General features: G+C 32.9%; 1 protein-coding gene across 1 annotated transcript in view; it reads right to left on the bottom strand.

Moving 5' to 3' along the window:
• Positions 1 to 21,632, bottom strand: part of LOC141510864 (EF-hand calcium-binding domain-containing protein 13-like) — a 70,951-nt gene that overhangs the window by 36,693 nt on the left and 12,626 nt on the right. The window contains exons 7-13 of the mRNA XM_074220291.1: positions 21,417 to 21,518; positions 16,246 to 16,299; positions 15,324 to 15,428; positions 13,316 to 13,369; positions 11,548 to 11,649; positions 4,939 to 4,992; positions 3,929 to 4,033 (exon numbers count right to left, since the gene is read on the bottom strand). Coding sequence (XP_074076392.1) covers positions 3,929 to 4,033; positions 4,939 to 4,992; positions 11,548 to 11,649; positions 13,316 to 13,369; positions 15,324 to 15,428; positions 16,246 to 16,299; positions 21,417 to 21,518 — 576 coding nt within the window. The remainder of the gene's footprint in view (positions 1 to 3,928; positions 4,034 to 4,938; positions 4,993 to 11,547; positions 11,650 to 13,315; positions 13,370 to 15,323; positions 15,429 to 16,245; positions 16,300 to 21,416; positions 21,519 to 21,632) is intronic.

Genomic DNA, 21,632 nt, shown 5'->3' with positions numbered 1-21,632 from the left:
AACCTACTTCAAAAACAGATCCAGAAGAAATAATTTAAAAATTTTTGGGCTACCTAAAAGGTAGCCCAGGAAAAGAGCCAAGACTTCATTTCTTTCAAGAAATAATACAGAAAAAATTACCCTGAGATCCTAGAAACAGAAGGTAAAATAGAAATTGAGGGAATTCACTGGTCATCTCCTGAAAGAGATCTCAAAAGAAAAACTTCCAGGAATATTATAGCCAAATTCCAAAACTCTCAAATCAATGAGAAAATGCTAAAAGCTGCCAGAAACAAACAATTCAACTACTGAGGCTCCATAGTTAGGATTACACAGGATCTGGCAGAATCTACATTAAAGGCTAGTAGGAATTGGAATATGATATTCCAGAACACAAAAGATCTTGGTTTACAATCAAGAATCAACTATCCAGCAAACTGAACATCTTCTTTCTTATATTTTTTTGCTTTTTTCTTTTTCAAACAGAAAGCTTTTTTTTTTTTTTAGTTTTGGCAAGGCAATGGGGTTAAGTGGCTTGCCCAAGGCCACATAGGTAATTATTAAGTATCTGAGGCCAGATTTGAACTCAGGTATCCCTGACTCCAGAGCCAGTGCTCTAATCACTGCACCACCTAGCTGCCCTCTTGAACATCTTCTTTCAGGGTAAAAGATGGACTTTCAGTGAAACAGGGGACTTTCAAACTTTCCTATTGAAACAACCAGAGATGAACAGAAAGTTTGATCTCTAAGTACAGGACTCTGGTGATCCATAGAGGGGTGGATGAGAAGGACTAACTATGAGTAACTTAATGATAATGAACTGTTTTTATTCCTGCATGGGAAGAAGATATTGATAACTCATATGAACTTTCTCATTTATAAGAGCTATTAGAAGGAGCATATATAGACAGGGCACAGGAAGGAGCTGAATATATTGGTATAATATAGTAACAAGATGTAGTCACTGGGTGATAAAGGAAAGTACTGGCAGGAAGAGAAAGGACAAGAAAAAGCTAAGAAATTTCAAATAAGAGTCAAGAAAAAGCATTTTTAATGAAGTGGAATGTGGGAAGGCAAGGGGGAATAGAGTGAACCTTCATTCTCATCAGAAATGGCTCAGAGAAGAAATAACATAAACACTTAATAGAGTATAGCAACCTATCTTACCCTAGAGAAAAATGAGAAGAATGGGATGGATAAGGGGGAATGGAGGGAGGGAAGGGTGGGGGATGGGTGACAGAAGAGAGGGAAGATCGAGGGAGAGGGTACTCAGATACAACACACCTTTGGACAGGGCCAGGATAAAAGGAGAGAGAGAATAGAATAAATGAGAGTGGGGAGGAATAGAGTAGAGGGAAATACAGCTAGTAATAGCAACAGTAGGAAAAATATTTAAGCAACTTCTCTGGTGGACTTACAATAAAGAAAGCAACTCAACCTGGAATCAGAGGCATTGGAATCTGAACACAGACTGAAGTATATTTTTTTCTCTCTCTCACTATTCTTGAGGTTTGTCCTCTTCTTGGGGGGAGGGCGTTTATATTTACTCTTATAACAAAATTATTGTAATAATACAAAATAAATCTAGATCCTTCACTGAAAAAAAGACTAATGCTGTATAAACTAGCAGTGAAATAAATTATTTAGAATGAAACAAAAAAAAGATCTTCTTGACTCTAGGTCAACCCTATATCCACATAGCTATCTCATACAGTCTTTCAATGAACTTCCCTTCCCTTTGCTTTGAGCATCAGAACTTATTATAATCAGACTTTTCTACTTTGACCTATAATATTCAGGACATTTTAAGAGTAAGACAGAAAGAACTGATCTCTTCTTATCTCCTGGTCTCTACTTTCTCCTCTGTAAAATAAAGGAACTAAAGTGATTTCCATGTTTCTCCCCAGAATGTACATTATATTAACCTGTGTGCTATAAAACTGCCCTTTTTTTGATGACAGAAGGAAAAAAAGTTTATTTTTTCCATGTTCTGATCACAGTCTTGTTTGTGGTTAATATTTTATATATCTTTGCAATTTTACTTTGTATAATTGGTTAAATAAAAGACAAAATGTCTGTGAAGGAACAAAATTCATTATAAAAATATTATGTTTAATATTTAAAATATTTAGGTGGAGTTAAGTATGATCCCTTTAGGAATAACCATCACATTTAGTAAGCTTGCTTTGTTAAAAATTTAGATATTGAAGTATTTAGCTAAGGAAGAGTTTATGGTATTCCAATCAAATGTGTGATAACTGACATTTATGCAAAAATTATGTATTTTCCATAAATGATTCCATGTAAGCCTTGAAAGATCCTCAGATGTCTCTGCTATGGGAGTCATTACCGTGAGTCTCAGAGTGTCATCCTCAACACTTCCCTTTCACCTCTTCCTCACATCTATTCAATTGTCATGCCCTGTTGGTTCTGCTTCTACTGTCTCTCTGCTTGCATCTATCCACCCCTCCTTGTAGTGACATTTATCTAGAATTAGATAAAGTGTTCACATTTGGGGGGGGGCACAAATGACTCATGAGGACAGTGAAAGAAATCTTAGAAAGGTTGTAAAGTGCATTGATGGAGGAAATACGATAACAAAGTCATGAATTTTTGAAATAATGAAAATTCACACCCACTGACACCTAGCCAAAAGAAATTAGACTTGAGAACCCCACTTTTTTAAAAAAATGAAATCATGTATTCTGGGCCAAAAGAAACCTTTTTTATTCTTTTCAAATGCGTGCCAATTTTAAAATAGTTTATAACATCCAAATCTTCCATGACCATTGTGAAGTAAATTTTTAAAGACTTTTAGCAAATCTTCAATGATCTCTGGTAAGATCATTAAGGTTAAGTGAATAGGGATCATCTTTAGGGGTTGTCCATCAGGTGATGATTTTTAAAATTTTGCCAAAGAGAGAATATATTTAGATACTCATTACTTGTAGTTGGCTCAGTCTACTCAAATCAATGAAGACATGGATCTATTAAAGAATTTTAAAGTTTGCGACATTATGTATATGTGTGTTTATATATACATACAAACAATATACACATATGATTTTTTATTTGATTCTCACACTATTTTATGATTCAGACAGTATTCCTATCCCTCCATTTTACAGATGAGGAAAGAAAGGTTAACTGAGGAGAAGTGACTAGTCAAGGATTATACCATAATTGTAAAAATTAGAATTTGAACTCAGGTCTTCTTGAGTCTCTGTTCAGTATTAGAAAATTTTAGTTGGTTGGTTAAGATTCCCTGATTCACACTGAGTTTCCTCCCTAAAGAGGGCCACCAAGCAGCTCTGGTGGGACCTTTGGAAAAAAAAATTAAGAATCTTCTATTCCTCTGTTTTACTTAATGGCATTCTAGGAGACTCAATTTGAAGCTTCAGTCAGAGATAATATATATATATATATATATAATATATATTTATATTTATAAATATATATATATTTATATTTATAAATATATATATATATATATTTAAATTTATTTAAGGCAAAGGGGTTTGAGGGACTTGCCCAAGGTCATACAGCTAGGCAATTATTAAGTGTCTGGGGTCACATTTGAACTCAGATCCTCCTGACTCTAGGGCTGGTACTCTATCAACTGCACTACCTAGCTGCCCCCAGAGATAATATATTTTTTTAATTTTTGAAGGCAATGGGGTTAAGTGGCTTGCCCAAGGCCACATGGCTAGGTAATTATTAAGTGTTTGAGGCCAGATTTGAACTCAGGTACTCCTGACTCCAAGGCCAGTGCTTTCTACCCACTGTGCCACCTAGCTGCCCCAGAGATAATATTTTTTCATACATTATGATGGTCCTTCTCTATAGGTATTTGTCTTTTCATGTGAACAAAATCAGAATCCTTTTAGAAATTATTAGATAGGAAATCAAACCTTCCTCAAAAACTCAAATAGGTTTAAGAAATACTTACTATCTATGAGCAGGTCATTTGATAAATCCTCCATTTCTCCTTCTGTCAATTTGATCCCCAGATTTTCCAGAACCTTGTCCAGGTCGTTAATATTAACTTTCCCAACTTCAGAAAGGAGAAAATGAAAGAATGTAGTCCATCAAATAATCATTAATTATCATTTAGGCACTACACTTCAAAGTCAAGTCAGGCCAACATCTATTAAGTACTTACTATATAATGCCAGGCAGGGTACTAAGTAATGGGATTAAAAAGAAAATCAAAAGGATTGTTCCTGATCTCAAGGAGCTCACACTCTAAAGGGGCAAACAAATATGAACAATATAGAATTATGCCCAACATGGGCTTATATGTAAATAAAAATATTCTGTGATTTTCAGAATGGATTCTACCTTCCTGTTTGGAGAGTTAGATAATTTAAATAACTCATACATATAAAGCACTTATTAGATGGTGTCCAAACTTTTTTTGAAACGCACTGTAATAACCTCTAAGGACACACATTGGAGGAAAATCTTGCAAGATGATCTGTAATTTGCAGAAGAAACTATCACAAAGGTTTTAAGGGAAACCTCCAAAGCACACAGTAGGGAATGGAATGGTCAAGGTTGATGTATTCTGGTAAAGCAAGCAGCTAATATACATAATTTTTTTTTAGGTTTTTTTTTTTTTTTTTTTTTTTTTGCAAGGCAAACGGGGTTAAGTGGCTTGCCCAAGTTCCACACAGCTAGGTAATTATTTAATGTCTGAGACTGGATTTGAACCCAGGTACTCCTGACTCCAAGGCCGGTGCTTTATCCACTACGCCACCTAGCTGCCCCTTAATATACATACTTTTGAGCAAGGGGTTTGAAGCTTTAAATGAGATAATCTAGTGAACTGTTTCCTACAGGTGACTATTCATAAAGAACTAAAGGTTGTGAGGCAGGAAACAGTGAACCAGTGAATTGGAAGGATAAGAGAATTAATGGTAAAATCACTGAGAAGAAATAAAACAGTTTTTCACTCACCGGGCACAGACTTCAAAACATTCTTTATATTTTTCTTATTTATCTTCCCTTTGTCTATAAGAGAATGTGCATTTCAGTTCATAGAGGAAGTAAAAGAGGATTACAATAATAACAAAGTGTTCATCATTGTGCAAACCCAGCTTATAAAGACTGTATTCTTCCTTCTTGTTCCAACAAATGAGAATGAAGAAAGAAGAGCTCTTAAGGGGATGAATTCATCCCTTTCATTAATATTGATTCTTTTGACTCTGGAGTAAAACAATACATTATAGCAAATGGACAATTTATTGTTTTTTTATCTTTTTTTTTTTTTGCAAGGCAATGGCGTTAAGTGGCTTTCTCAAGGCCACACAGCTAGGTAATTATTAAGTGTCTGAGTCCGGATTTGAACTCAGATACTCCTGACTCCAGGACCAGTGCTCTATCTACTGTACCATATTGCCTCCCCAATATGGACAATTTATTACCAAGAAAAACTTTAACTCAAACAGGAGTTATTTTTTCCCATTACGCATTTTTTTATTTTTTAATTTATTTTTATTAAAGATATTATTTGAGTTTTACACTTTCCCCCCAATCTTACTCCCCCCCCCCCACAGAAAGCAATCTGTCATTCTTTGTTTCCATGTTGTACCTTGATCCAAATTGGGTGTGATGAGAGAAATCATATCCTTTAAGAAGAGACAAGAAGTCTAAGAGGTAACAAGATCAGACAATACGGTATCTGTTTTTTTTCTAAATTAAAGGGAATAGTCCTTGAACTTTGTTCAAGCTCCACATCTCCTTATCTGGGTACAGATGGCACTCTAAGCAGGAGTTATTTAAAAACATTTTTTTCTTTCTTTAAGGAAATAAGGTTAAGTTTCTTTCCCAAGGTCACCCAGCTAGGTAATTATTAAGTATCTGAGGTCACATTTGAACTCAGGTCCTCCTGATTCTAGGGCCAGTACTCTATCCATTGTGCTACCTAGCTGCCCCCAAACAGGGGTTATTTTACAAGCTCTTGAATTGACTTCTTTTTAAAGGAAATAGTAGATGGTGCTGGTTTGGAAACAGGCTATTTTTTATTATGTGAAGCTGATCTTTCCTACATTGTATTTCTCTCTGACTTTTTCTGAATTCTTTTGTATTTTGTGTATTTTATACAGTATTCACTGATTTTTTAATTCTTTTAGTCTTTTCTTTTTCATCTCTGTCACTACTCCTTTCTTTCCCATAACTGCTCTCCCTCTCCCCCTAGCAAGAGCCCTTGCTGTTATCAAAAAGAAATATAATCAAAGAAAACATATATCTTATTCTTCACTTTTATCTATAATTTCTGTAGCAAGAGATGTGAATTATCAATAATCAGATTTCTGAAGTCAGAGCTGCAATTTTTGTCTTCTAAAGTTACTTTTATGATTTTTTTTAACTAAAAAATAATTTTTATATTTTTATAACTTTTACATATTTTTTTGCAAGGCAAATGGGATTAAGTGGCTTGCCCAGGGCAACACAGCTAGGTAATTATTAAGTATCTGAGACCGGATTTGAACCCAGGTACTCCTGACTCCAAGGCCAGTGCTTTATCCACTATGCCACCTAGCTGTCCCACAACTTTTACATATTTTTTGCTTTAGTTTCCTTCACTTAGTATCAGTTCGTTAAAAGTCTTTCAGTGTTTCTTAAACTATCCCAAGTGCTGTTTCTTGTGGGGCAATAATATTCTAATTCATTCATATTTGACAATTTTCTTAGCTATTCCCAAACAGATAGTCTGTAAATTTCCAGTTCTTTGCTATAATAAAAATTGTTGTAATTAACATATTTTATTTTGTACCCATGGTTCCTCTGTACCTATGCTACTCATGTCCCTTCCTGTATCTTCTTTTATCTCTTTTAGCACATAAAAGTAGGTGTGTGGATGGTCGTGAAAAATCTACTGACTTTTTTAGTATTTTGCCAAATTGCTTTTTAGAATGGTTGGACCCATTCAAAGCATCACCAACATTGTATTGATATAACAGTCTTCCCAAATCCTTCTAAATTTTCTGAATAAGCACATTAACTTGGCAAATATGGTCATTTACAACTATCATCATAGCTCAAAATGAGAAATTAATATTTTCCCATTAATTTATAATATATTATTTCTATAAAGAGTGTTTTTTTGGTCATGTGCCTATAATTCTCTGTTCATCTTGACAGGTGGGCTTTCCAAAATTGCAGTAGTCTGTAGTTCATTTTAATACAATACCTCCTTTTAAATCTCTACTTCATATTTTTGGTAACATATAGAAAGCTTGAAAATTTGCATGTTTTTATTTTATATTTTTCAACTTTGCTGAAGTTATTTCAATTATATGTCAGTTGATTCAATAGGATCTTCAAAAAGTTTTTGTATCATTTGTAAAAAATTAATAAATTTTTCTTTTCTGCCAGTATTTTTCTCCAACTTATATTTTGTACTGAAATAGATGAAAATAGATGGAAATCATAGTGCTGACAATGAAAATTTTGTTTTAACCTCACCTTATCCAAGAGTCTTATTTGTTACCAAATATAGCACACACCATTTTAAGTAAAAAGTTGCTCTTGTGAGTTTCCCTATATGATAAGATTCTCAAATATATTCAAATGGATCTGTTTGAAGTTCTCTGCAAAATTGCAATTGCTAAAGTGCTAAACTTGAAGTCAGATTTAGATTTAGATTTACATTTCATTTTATTTGAATACTTTCAATTTGACTCTATGAAAATCATTTAATCTCTCTGGGTCTCATCATCTATGAAATGAGGAAGTTGAACCTGATGATCTCTAAGGTCCCTTTTAGCTCTAAATATATTAGCACTTCATTCATGCCTGCATGTCTTATATGACTTTTGCCCACATTTTCTAAGATATTGCCATATGATTACCAACCAACTTACTGTATGTTTTCTTTTCCTTATATTGACATTATCAGTGTACTGGTGGAGCACTTTGTTTATCAACTTGTTAACCCCTAACCCTTGTCCTTTGATAACCCTATTTTATACCTGCTCTTCCAAGTTTTTAATTGATTATATATGTTTGTGTGTGTGTGTGTGTGTATCTATAGTTGTTGCTTAGTAATAACTGCCATCCATCTCTCTACTCCCCCGTGTGTGATATTCATTTTTATTTCCTTGTAAAGTATTGTATTGCATATTTTGCTAGAAGTAATACAGGCAGAATGTTGGTATTAAAAATGGTTCTTTGTTTCCTGAGGAAATTTGGTATAATTAATGTTGCTAATCTTTTTAGCAATGGGAAAAATTGCTTTATCTTTATTCTTTCTCCTAGATATACATATATAGGTGCAAAGTCTTTAGGTTTATGATATAAAGGCATCATGATTTGTGGGATGAACATTCTTTACCTACTCTGTCTTTTCTGCTTTTCTGTTTGGTTAGTTTATACAAACTCCTGCATGGTTACAGAGCTCTTCCCAGAGGTTATGCAATATTCCATTTTTGAGGCAACAAGCAAAATGTTACCCCCAAATAGGACTATTTGGAGGACTTAACCATTCTCCAAGAAATCATTTTCATTTTGAACCCTTTTGTCACTGTAGGTATATATAAAATATAGTTTTCTTTCTTGCCTGATATTTTTTCATCAGCAGTTAATTCAGCAGACTTTTTCTGTTGTTATACCTTTTTTTTATTGGTTTTTGCAAGGTAAATGGAGTTAAATGGCTTGCCCAAGGCCACACAGCTAGGTAATTATTAAGTGTCTGAGACTGGACTTGAAACCAGGTACTCCTGACTCCAGGGCCAGTGCTTTATCCACTGCACCACCTAGCCGCCCTGTTATACCTTTTTAAAAAATAATTTTAAAAAAGTTATTATAGCTTTCAAGGAATATAGATGAGTTTTTTTAATTTGGACAGGAAATAATATTTGGAAAAGTGACTAAGTTTTTTTTTTTACTCTATTGAATCAAATACCTTTTCATAATTGCCAAATAATAAATGAAATGAGAATTTGTATTTTCTGCATCTTTCTTTCAAGTACAAAATGACAAAGATGTAGTCTGTTGTTGAATATCTCTTGTAAATACCTGCTTGTTCCCTTCTAATACCTTCATCAAGGATACTCTTGAATTGTGTGTAAATAATTCATATAAAAATTTTGCATTGATAAAACAGTAGACATATAGGTAGGGAATTGTTAATTTTCATCAATCAGCTATTTATTAATATTATTAAACTTAAGACCCAAGGTTTTTTTTAGGTTTTTTTTTTTTTGCAAGGCAAATGGGGTTAAGTGGCTTGCCCAAGTCCACACAGCTAGGTAATTATTAAGTGTCTGAGGCTGGATTTAAACTCAGGTCCTCCTGACTCCAGGGCCAGTGCTCTATCCACTGCAGCACTTAGCCACCCCCCCCCATATACAATGTCTCTTAAAAATCTAAGTATATTTTAAAGCTTATTAAGGTTGAAAATTTTGTGACCATCTTTTTATCCATCAGTAATATCACAATTATATTCCCTTCAGAACAACTGTATATATATATATGTATTTATATATATATACATATATATATATACAATATATATATACATATATATATATATTTACTTTGTTCAACTGGACAGTTTTTAATCATCATTTTTCTCTTTAATACTATTTTTCTCCCTCCTATAATCTTATTCTGGATAGTGATGTTTGATTCTATTATCATTTTTGTTTTCTCTCATTTATTGTTCCATATTTATCCTTAAATACACTAGAAATTACTGTACTTAGGGGGATTCCTTATAAGGTTTTTTAAAATTACAGTAAATTTGCTTCACTTCTCTATGCATTATGACACAAAACTGCTTATGATGATGTCCATAATTCTGCTCTATGAGATTTTAACAACTTTACTAATTAAAACTATTGAAACATTTCTTCATTAGACCTTTAAACCAAACATTTACTGACTATATTGCTTACAGATTTAGTATAGTTTTATTCTGGCAACTAATTTAGAGTGGTTAATGTTCTGCTTTTTAAATATTCTCTTTTATTTTTTGATGTCTTTTCCATTTTTATTATTAGTTATTTGTTTAAATAATTCAATATTCAATTATATGACTGTATCATATCTTTCTCACCATCATATTTTTGAATTTTATAATACTTTATATATTATTGTTATTTCAAACATCATATCCAGAATATTATATTATTATATAATTTTATATTTTATATATTATAACTAGAATATATTTTTATGTTATTTCTTTGTCTTAATGAGATAATGTCTTAGCATAACCCATTCAGTGAGTACCAATAATAACTTTTCTTACACTTTACATTATAAGGTATTTCTTTTTTCTTTTTGCATTGCTATTCAATGTTCACCAAACCTAGAACCCACCAATTCTTTTGAATACACAAATTTTCTGTATAGTCTACACATTAATGAAATCTTTCTTTCTCTTATTCTGAATACTTTTCCTTAGTCCTACAATAAAGGATAACTTAATTTCCATGAAAATATATCTTTTTTGTCCTTGCATATATAATAAGAACAATTCCACTAGCTTCTTTGCCTCCTCAAGTCATTTAACTGGATGACTGTAGCCTTCTTTTAATTGCAAAGCCATTTACTCATTTTATCCTTTACTATTATTATTTTCTTTTCATAGATGAAACTGGGGCAATCGTAGGTTTACTTGTTTTTTTTTCCAGGATCACACAACTTGTTAATATCTGAGGTACCATTTCAGCTTAAGTCTTCCTGATTCCACACATAACACTTTATCTCCTTTTATCACCTAGTTGATTTAAGTACATTATTACTTTTGATTTCATTCACTCATAAATGCTCATTTTAAAAATCTTACTCTGTATAAGAAGACAGGGAAAGAAAGATTTTTTTGGCTCCTATCCATTTAGAGTAACACTCAAGGACTTCAGTCCTTGATTCCCAAACTATTCCTCCTTTTCATAATACTATACTTTCCTTTTGGAGGGATCTAAACAGTCCATTTAATAATAACTCAGGCAAATATGAAATATTGTGAATTATAAATCTAAAGGAAATCATTTACTTATTATTTCTAGATTGGTCAAAGCAGAAGAGTTTTGACTTTTCTTCCCAGAGTATAATGAAGGATGAGAAAATGCATTCTTCATTTCTGAGGGTACAACTGAAATTTTATAAGGAGTGTCACCCTGAGGTAAATGAGCTGAGCAACTTTGCCTCCTGTTTCCTCTAACACTCTGCTGCAGCAATATTGGTCAGAAATCCTCTGTGCTAACCTAATTGGATGTTGGGGAGAAAGATCACTTTCCAATTGGGGCAATTTTGCATTCTATTCTATTCATCCTAACTCTACTCTCTTCTGCCTTCCCTTGCCCACTTCCTTAGTTTTTATTCTTCTATTTATTTCTTTTCATTTTATTTGTTCCCATTTTCCTTACTATTCCTTAGACTTCCAAATTGCTAAAATGGTCTTGTCTTCCACTGGTTAGTCTTTATGTTTTGCCCTGAAGTTGAAGAAATCTAGCTTAGGGAGTAGTCTAAGGAATCTTTCTTTAGAAAGTATTAGTCATTTTCACACAAGCAAGCCCAAGTTTCCCTGATGACCACAGTGTGATCTGAAATACTCACCATCGATTGGCAGGGCTTTTAGGAGACATTGAAGTTCATTTTCTGTGAGTGTGATCCCCATTTCCATCATAAAATTTTCCAGGTTTTGAGCATCAATGTTTTCTGTTTACAAATGATGAGAATGGTGAAAGATGAAAATGTGAGGAACATGTAATAACTTCAGAAGGTGAAAGATGCCACCTACTCCTGTGTCTAATCATCTCTAAAGTTAAAAAAAAGCAAACTAATGAGAGTTAGCCTACAAATTAATTAAAAGTATTTGGAAATTCAGAAATAGAAATAATTTCCTACTGTTCAGGGAAATAGGTTAGCCCCAAGAGAACTACATTGAAGAATATGAAAGTGTCATTAGACAATAATCTGATGAAGATTGATGCATTAAGTAACATAGGTCTATCTGTAAGTAAGGTTGAGTCATCTTTGCTTTTATCTCAATTGTATGGATTCATCTAAATACAATCTAATTTTCACAGCTATCTTGGAGACCTAGATTGTTATCTGCCTCAACCTTAGGAAAAGTGACGCCAAGAACATAATATAATGTATACCAGGAAATTCATGACTTGTTACAAAGAGAATGGGGAGTTTGCAAGTTGATTTAAACTGAGTAATGATCATATTCATTTCATACATAATTGCTAGTCACAATTATTATTCTGGACTCTTGAACTCTAAATACAATCAATTGCCGAATTGAATCTTGCCACTTCTCCCTCCATAACATCTCTCACATCTATCCCCTTTTCTCTGACTCACATAAATACATCTGTAGTTCAAATCATCATCCATTATTATCTTATAATCCAAAGCTATAATAGGGTTAGAGTTGCTAGAACATGTCCTCAGAGCTTCCTGTCTCATGAGTCTCTTTCCTCCTTGAATCCATCTTTTACATAACTGCAAATATAATTCTCTTTACTGAAAATTTCATTTATTAAACTCCTGATTCCATATTTCTTCTGGATCAAATAAATAAAGTCTTGGCTGTATTTTTTTTTTGTTTTTTGTTTTTGCAAGGCAATGGGGTTAAGTGACTTGTCCAAGGTCACACAGATAGCTAATTATTAAGTATCTGAGACTGGATTTGAACTCAGGTCCTCCAGACTCCAGGGCCCATGCTCTATGCACTACACCACCTAGCTGCCCCTTGGCTGTATAGTTTTAAAGCCTTTCACCACCTGGCACCAACTTATCTTTCCATTGTTTCATTAATTATCATTTTCCCCTGTCTACTTTATGTTTGTCACTATTGCCTTTTATTTTCTTTCTCAGTATTATTTTACTAGCTGCATTCTATGCTCTCCTTACTTCCACCTCAGAGTCACTTTCTCTTCCCTCAAGGTGAACTACAATCTCTTCTATGAGGAGGTTTTTTTTTGCTTCCCCTACTGCTAGGGATTTTCCTCTCAAATTATATTGTATTTATTCTGCATATATTTCCATGTCCAATAGAAGGTAAACTTATGAGTTGGGTCTATTTTATTGTTTTTGTTTCTGTTTCTCTAGCACTAGCACAGATCTCAGGGACACCTAATAAATGCTTTCAAGTTGATTATTTCTGCTTATGCAGAGCAACAAATTATTTTTTATATACTGTTTAGGATACTACCTGAGAAGGGAAGTAATTTGTCCCACAAGCTTACTTCTCTAAGACAAAAGTTGAATATAGGACTTCTTGACCCTAAGGCTAAAGCTCTATCTACCTCTCATTGATATCTGTGAAAAATATTGATATTTACCTGCCTTCTCATTATTATTTATCACTTACCTTTAATAAATTTCACATTATCCATAACATTTTTCAGGAAGACCTTTCCATCAGCTGTAAGATGAGACAGAAGTTAGAAAGGGACTCAAAGATGCAAAGTCTCACAAAAATAATACTATATTACTTTACAAAATTATGAGATAAGTCAGAGGTATTTAACAGTTTTCTCTGAACTCACCTAAATATGTGGAATATTATCCAATTTTCTGTAAAGATTAATTTATAATAGGTAGCTGAGAAATAAACATAACAATCTATGAATTTATAACAGTAGTAATTATAAATAGCATTTACAGAGTGTTTTAATATTTCCAATATGTTTTACAAATATTAACTTATTTTATGCCTTGAACAACTCTTGGAGACAGGTTCAATTCCCTCTTAGAGTTGAAGAAAATGAGACTGACGGAGCTTAAATGACATCATAAATTAAATAGTGTAGTGGATAAGAGTTCCAGGTCTGCAGTCAGGAAAACTCATCTTCATGAGTTCAAATATGGTCTGACGAGTTCAATCTGACTCTTTTACCCTGGGAAAATCCTTAAACTCTGTTTTTCCTGTTTCCTCTTCTGTAAAATGAGCTGGAGAAGGAAATGGTGAACTACTTTAGTTTTTCAAGAAAGCCTAATTTGGGGTTACAATGAGTAAGAAAAGAATGAAATGGCTTTGGAAGAGTTGCAACAATAGTTACACAGCTATTTATGTCTAATGCTAAAGGATTCAGCCCTATATCCACTATATCATATGGCTACCTCTCACAGTCATTCAGTGAGTTTCCCTTTGTTTTTGAGCATCAGCACAAGACATTTTATTTTGAGATTCAGGACATTTTAAGAGTAAGATGAAAAGAATTGTCCCCTTTCTATCTTTTGATCTCCACTTCTTACTCTGTAAAATAAAGGGGCTAGACTAGATGATCTCCCTGTTCCTTCCCAGTTTGGATATTATAGGACCCTGTGTGCTAGGGGGCTGCCATTTTTTTTGATAACACAAGGAACAGAAGATCCTGTTTATTCTTTCAATATTCTGACCACAATCTTGTTTGTGGTGAATGTTTTATATATCTTTGCAAATTTGCTTTGTCTAATTGGCTAAATGTAAGAGGTATAATCTCTGAAAAAAATATGTAACTTTATTATAAAAATAGTATTTTAAAATAGTATTTAAAGTATTCAGGTGGAAGCAGGTATGACACTTTAGGAAAAAAGCACCCTATTTTAATAGGTTCACTTTCTTAAAAGTCTAGAAATTGAAGCATTTGTTTAAAGAAGAAATTTATGCCCTTCAAAACAGATGATATTTATGCAATCTGCTTTTGATGTGCAAAATATTTTGCACAAATGATCTATTTAAGCTTGCAAGAATCCTTTGAGGTCTTTACTGTATATATTATGTAATATATGTATATGTAATATGTATATATTCTTTTATCTCTCTCTCTCTCTCTCTCTCTATATATATATATATATATATATATATATATATATATATATAAACATCCATACAGACTCTACATATGCACTTTTTTTTGATTCACACATTATCTTATGTTGTAGGTAGTATTTACTATCCTTTCATTTTACAGATGAGGAAAGAGAAACTAAATGAGAAGTGACTAGTCTAGAATCATACCATAAGTGTAAAGATCAGTATTTGAACTCAAGTCTTTTTGAATGCAAGTCCAGTACTAGAAAATTTCAATTGACTGATTAGGATTCCTTGATTACCACTGGATTTTTCTCTTTAAAGAGGGCCACCAGGCAGCTCTGGTGAGATCTGTGGTTAAAGAATAAGAAATCTTCCATTCCCTCTGTTCTACTCAGTGGCATTCTAGGAGACTCAACTTGAAGATTCAGTCAGAGATTATATTTCAACATATATTGTGATGGGCTTCCTCAATAGGTATTTCTGGTCTTTCCATGTGAATTAAATTAGTATCCTTTCAGGAATTCTTAGACAGAAAATCAAACCTTTCACAAAACTACAAAGAGGCTTAAGAAATGCTTACCATTTATAGTCAGGTTACTTAATAGTTCCTCCATTTCTCTGTCTGTCAATTTGATCCCCAGGTTTTCCAGAACCTTGTCCAGGTCATTAATGTTAAGTTTTCCTCCTTCAGATGAAGAAAATAGTCAACCAAGAATTCATGAAGTCTTTATTTTACATTAGGCACTGTACTAAACCATATGGCTTCAAATCAAAGTAAAGTAAACAGCTATTAAGTTCTTACCACATAATGCAAGGCACTGTACTAAGTATCCATATATATATATATAGCTATATAAATACTCATAAAGAGTACATACTCAAACAACATACACACACACACACACACACACACAAGAATTAAAAGAAAATTAAAAGTACTGTTCTTGCCCTTAAGGAGCTCACACTCTAAAAGGGCAAGCAAGAAAAATATAAAATTGTGCTCAACAGGGACAAAGTGTATAAAGCCTAATATGTAAATACAATTATTCTCTGAATTTTAGAACTAGATTCTGCATTCCTAATTTGAGGGTTAGAAAATATATATTATGATTCACATATATAAAGCATTTTCCAAATGCTGTCCAAACTCTTTTGAAAGGCAAAGTGATGATTGAGGAACACACAGAGAGTCATTTTGGAAAGATTGGAAGATGATCTGTTTCTGTGATCCTGGTTCAAGAAACTGACAAACATTTGGTGCTTGTCTCACAGTAAGCAATGAATTGGTTGAGGCTGATGCATTCTGGCACAGCAAACAGTTAATCCACCTACTTTTAACCAAGGGGTTTGGAATTCTTTACAGTGAGAGAATCTGGTATATTGCCTCCTCCAGGGTGCACAAAGAACTGGAGGTCTGAGGCAGAAACATTGTATGAGTAATTTGGAAGGATAGTAGAATTCATGTTATAATCACTGAGAAGAAATAAAAATTTTTCACTTACTGGGTATTGTCTTCACAGCATTAATTATATTTTTCTTTTTTATCTTCCCTTTGGCTGTAAGAGAAGGTGCAATTCAGTTCAAAGAGGAAGTAACAGAGGATTACAATAACACAATATTCCTCATTGTGCAAACTCAGCCTATCAAGATTGTTCTATTCCTTCCTTGTTCCACCAGATGAGAATGAAGGAAGAAGAGATTTCAAGGGAATGAATCCATACCTTTTATTAACATAGATTCTCATGATTCTCTGGTAAAAAATACATTATATTAAATGAACATTTTTTTTTAACAGAGAAAAACTTTTTACTTAAATAGGTATTATTTCACAAGCCCCTGAATTTCTAAAAAATTTTCTTTTTAAACAAAATAGTAGATAGTACTGGTTTGGAAACAGGCTATTTCTTGTTGTGAGACTGTGAATCTGTTTATTTTAAAAGAGTATGATAGGGACAGCTAGGTGGCACAGTGGATAAAGCACTGGCCCTGGAGTCAGGAGTACCTGGGTTCAAATCCGGTCTCAAACACTTAGTAATTACCTAGCTGTGTGGGCTTGGACAAGCCACTTAACCCCATTTGCCTTGCAAAAACCTAAAAAAAAAGTGTATAATAGGGGCAGTTAGGTGGTGCAGTGCAACCCCCCCCCAAAAAAAAAGTATATGATAAATTTAGTAAGTAAATTTAGTAAGGTCTATATTGTGCTTCTCTCTGACTTTTTCTAAATTCCTATTCTCATTTGTGTATTTTATTCAGTTTTCATTGGCTTCTCTTCCCCAAAATTATCTCTCTATTTCCAATAAGAGCCCTAGCTCATAGTAAATAAAAATATAATCAAAGAAAACATTTATTTTTTCACCTCTCATCTAGTAAGTGAAGTATGTGAAGTATGTGAAGTATGATTCATCAACAGTCTTCTGAAGTCAGAGCTCCAATTTTGACTTTCAGCTTTTTTTACAATTTTATAATTTTTTGTGATTTCATTATTTTTATAAATAATTCTTATATTTTTATATTGGTTTGACTCACTTTACTCAGCCTCAGTTCATAAATGCCTTTCAGTGTTTGTTTTTGGTTATCCCTTGTGTTGTTTCTTATAATGCAAATTCTATTTCATTCATACATGATAATTTTGATGAAAGAATGTAAATGTCCAGTTCTTTGCTCTAATAAAAACATTTTTTATTTTGTACCTTAAGTACCTCTATATCTATACTACCCATGTACCTTTCTCTATCTCTTTCTTTGATCTCTTATAGGACATAAAGTAGGTAGGTATACAGTGGAGTCAAAGGGCATGAAAAGTCTACTGACTTTTTTGGTATTTTCCCAAATAGCTTTTCAGAATGGTTGGACCCATTCAAAGTTTTACCCACATTGCCTGATATAACAGTCTTCCCAAATTTTCTGAACAAGTACATTAACTTAGCAAATATTGTCATTTAAAATACTGTAGCTCAAAAATGAGAAATTATTATTTTCCTAATTATTTAATAATTTTTTCTATAAAGAGTGATTTTTTTTGTCATGTACCCATAATTTCTCTGCCCATCTTGGCAGCTGGACTCCCCTAAATTCTATAATTATGTAGTTACTTTAATATAATACCTCTTTTTCAATCTTTTTTTACTTCATTTTGTTGATAACATATGTAAAGTTTGATAATTTGTATGGCTTATTTTTATGTTTCCATTTTTCTGAAGTTGTTTCAATTTTATATTAGTTAAATTGATAGGAATCTTCTAAAATTGTCATATCTGTAAAAAAATAACTAATTTGTTTTCCTTTTGTCTATTTTTTCCTTAATTTTATATTTTTTATTGCAAAAGATAGACATTTATCTGCTCATAATGCTGACAATGAAAATCTTCATTTTGCCCCAATATTATTGGGAAAGACCTTTCATTTTTCATGCAGGGAGATGAGATTCTCTAGTGAGTTTCCCTGCATGATAAGATTCTCAAACATATTCAAATGGATCTGTTTGGATTCTCTGCAAAGCTCCAGATGAAAAAATGCTAAACTTGGAGTTTGAGATTTGAGTTTGCATTATGCTTCATTTAATTACTAGAGGTGTGACCTTATGGAAATCACTTAACCTCTCTGGGTTTCAGTCTCATCTGTGAAATGAGGAGGTTGAACCTGATGACTTCTAACATTCTTTCTAGCTCTAAATTTATTAGCACTACATTCATGCTTGCAGATCTTATGTGACTTGTGTCCATGTTCTCCCATTATTTTGCCACAGGACTACCACCCAACTTCCCTATACTGAAATTATCAAGGTATCAGTGGAGCACTCTGTTTACCTACTTGTTAACCCCTAACTCTTGTCCTTTGATAACCATATTTTATTTCTGCTCTTCAAGAATGCTCTTGAATTGTGTGTAAATGACTCATGAAGATTTTGTATTGATGAAAGAGTGGGCATATAGGGAATATTAATATTATTAAATTAATATGATCCACTTTTTAAAATATTTTTCTCTCAAAAATCTTTAATATACAATGTGTCTTAAAAGTCTAAGTGTGGTTTATAAGCAATTAAGGCTGAAAATTTTGAGACAGCCTCTTTATCCATCACTACTGTCACTATTGTATCCCCTATAGAACAACTTTCTATACTCCCTTGATTCAACTAACAGCTTTTCTTATCTTTTTTTCCCCCTTTAATACTATTTCTACTAACCCTTCTATAATCACAGATGTTTGGTTTTAAGTTTACTCTCTCTACTCCTCTTGATCAATTGTTATAGTTTATTATAGTAATCATTAGAGATCATTATCATTTTTTTATTATTATTCTATATTTATCCTTAAATGAATCAGAAATTACTACCTTTAGAGACTCCTTAAAAAGTTTTCTTAAAATTGGTATAACTTTTCTTAGCTTCTTTATGCATTATGAGACAAACTACTTATAATTATGTCCACAATCCTTCTCAATGAGATTTTATAAACAAGTTTACTAATTAAAACTATTGTGTAGCCGTGGAGTTTGGACAAAGGTCAAGCACTATTCCCTCTAATTTAGGGAAAAAAAAAACAGATGTCTTATTGTCTGATCTTTTTATATTGTATACTTTTTATTTCTTCCTTAAGGATATGATTTCTCTGTCATCACACTCAATTTGGATCAATGTACAACATGGAAACAAAGTAAAGACTGACAGATTGCTTTCCATGGGGGGTGGGGGAGGGAAGTGAGACTGGGGAAAAATTGTAAAACTCAAATAAAATCTTTAATAAAAATTACTACTAAGACAAATCTAAAAAAAAGCCTATTGTGGCAACATTTCATTAGGCCTTTAAGTCAAACAATTTTTTTTCTAAGTCAAATAATTATTGACTAAATTTGCTTTCCTCTTGTGGCACCAGATTTAGAGTGGTTAATGTTCTGTTTTTGAAATATTGTCTTTTATATTTACTTTTGATGATTATTTTTCATTTTATTATTAGTTACGTCTTTAAATAATTAAATATTCACTTAATCTGACTTTATGCCATATCTTTCATGATTTTGTTTTTTTAGTTTTATATTATTTTATATATCATTGATAAGTCATGTTAATCATTATATCTAGAATATTATAACAAGAATATATTCTTTTTCTATTCATATATTTTTCTTAACAAATAGCTTTAGTGTTCATGGCTGATCCAATAATTACTCTTATACCAATAATAACAACTCTTTTCTTACCCAGTAAGTTATAATGTATTTCTTTTTTTTTTTGCAATACTTTTTGATGTTTGCCAAACCTAGAACTCACCAATTATTTTCTTGAAGAAGTTGTTCCTCATACAAATGCATAAAATTTCTGTATTGTCTACACATTGCTGATATCTCTCTTTTCCTTATCCTGGATACCTATCCCCAGTTTTACACTACAGGATAACTAAATATTCAATGAAATCATAGGCAATCCACCAGCTTCATCTTTGTTTGCCTCCTCAAGTCATTTAACTGTGTGACTATAGCTTTCATTTAGTTTCAGATTGCTTTGCTCATTTTATCCTGAAAGCAACCTAGGGAGATATGTGTTATTATTTCCATTTCACAGATGAAGCACCTGGGGCATTTTCTCAGGGTTACACAGCCAGTCAGTATCCGAGGTCCCATTTAAACTTAATCTTCTGGATTCTACAAACGGTCCTTTGTCTACTTCACCATCTGACTGCTTTAATTCTTTTCAGAACTGTATTACTTTTTATTTCATTCACTCACAAATGCCCATTTAAAAAATACTTACTCCATATAGGGTGACAAATATTCTTTGGCTTCAATCCATTTAGAATAACAACAGTGTTGAGATTTGAACTTCAGTCCTTGATTCTCAATCTAGTCCTATCCTTGATACCACATTTCCTTTATGGAGGGATCTGAGCAGTTCTTTTAACAGTAGCCCAGGTAAAGTTTAGACAGACATGAAATATTGTGAATTTACAAATTTAAAGGAAATCATTTACTTATAATTTCTAGATTGGTCAGAGCAGCAGAGTTTTTTCCTTGCCTTCCCCAAAATCCTGAAGGACAAGAAAATGCACCTGATATTTCTGAGGGTAACAATGAAATTTTAACCTATATCCCTCTACCACTGAGCTTTACATTCCTCCAGTTCTGTTGGTCAAGAATCCCCAGCTTCTATGCTAGCCCATTTGAGTAGAAATTAGATCACTTTTCATTTGAGGTATTTTGCAGTATTTTCTATCAATCCTTAACTCTTTCTTCTACCTTCCCCTATCCCTTCCTTTATTTTTATTCTTCTATTTATTTCTTTTCATTTTACTTGCTACCCTTTCTCTTTACTATTCTTTGGACTTCCTAGTTGCTAAAATGCTCTGGTTAGTCTTGATGCTTGTACTGAAGTTAAAGAATTCTAGACTAGGCAATAGTCTGAGGTATCTTTCTTGCTTGTTTTTTTGTTTTGTTTTTTGCTTTTTTAGTTTTGCAAGGCAATGGGATTAAGTGTCTTGCCCAAGGTCACATAGCTAGGTAATTATTAAGTGTCTGAGGCTGGATTTGAACTCAAGTCCTCCTGATTCCAGGGCCGGTGCTCTATCCACTGTGCTACCTAGCTGCCTGCTGAAGTATCTTTCTTTAGAAAGTATTGGACATTTTCATACCAGCAAGCCCAAGTCCCCCTGATGGCCACAGTATAATTGGAACACTCACCATCAATTGGCAGATTTTTCAAGAGACGTCGATGTTCATCTTCTGTGAGTATGATTCCCATGTTCATCAGAAAGTTTTTCAGATTTTGAGCAACAATGTTTTCTGTTTTTCAAAAGATGAGAATGGTTAATGTTAAGAATGTGAGGAATATGTATGACTTCAGAGGGCATGAGAGATGCTACTTGGTCATCTTCAAAATCAACAAAAGGAGTTAAG

The sequence above is a fragment of the Macrotis lagotis genome, chromosome 2 (assembly GCF_037893015.1).
Source record: "Macrotis lagotis isolate mMagLag1 chromosome 2, bilby.v1.9.chrom.fasta, whole genome shotgun sequence".
NCBI classification, from domain to species: domain Eukaryota; kingdom Metazoa; phylum Chordata; class Mammalia; order Peramelemorphia; family Peramelidae; genus Macrotis; species Macrotis lagotis.
The sequence above is the reverse complement of the archived record's forward strand: the minus strand, read 5'-3'. Positions and strand labels throughout refer to the sequence as shown.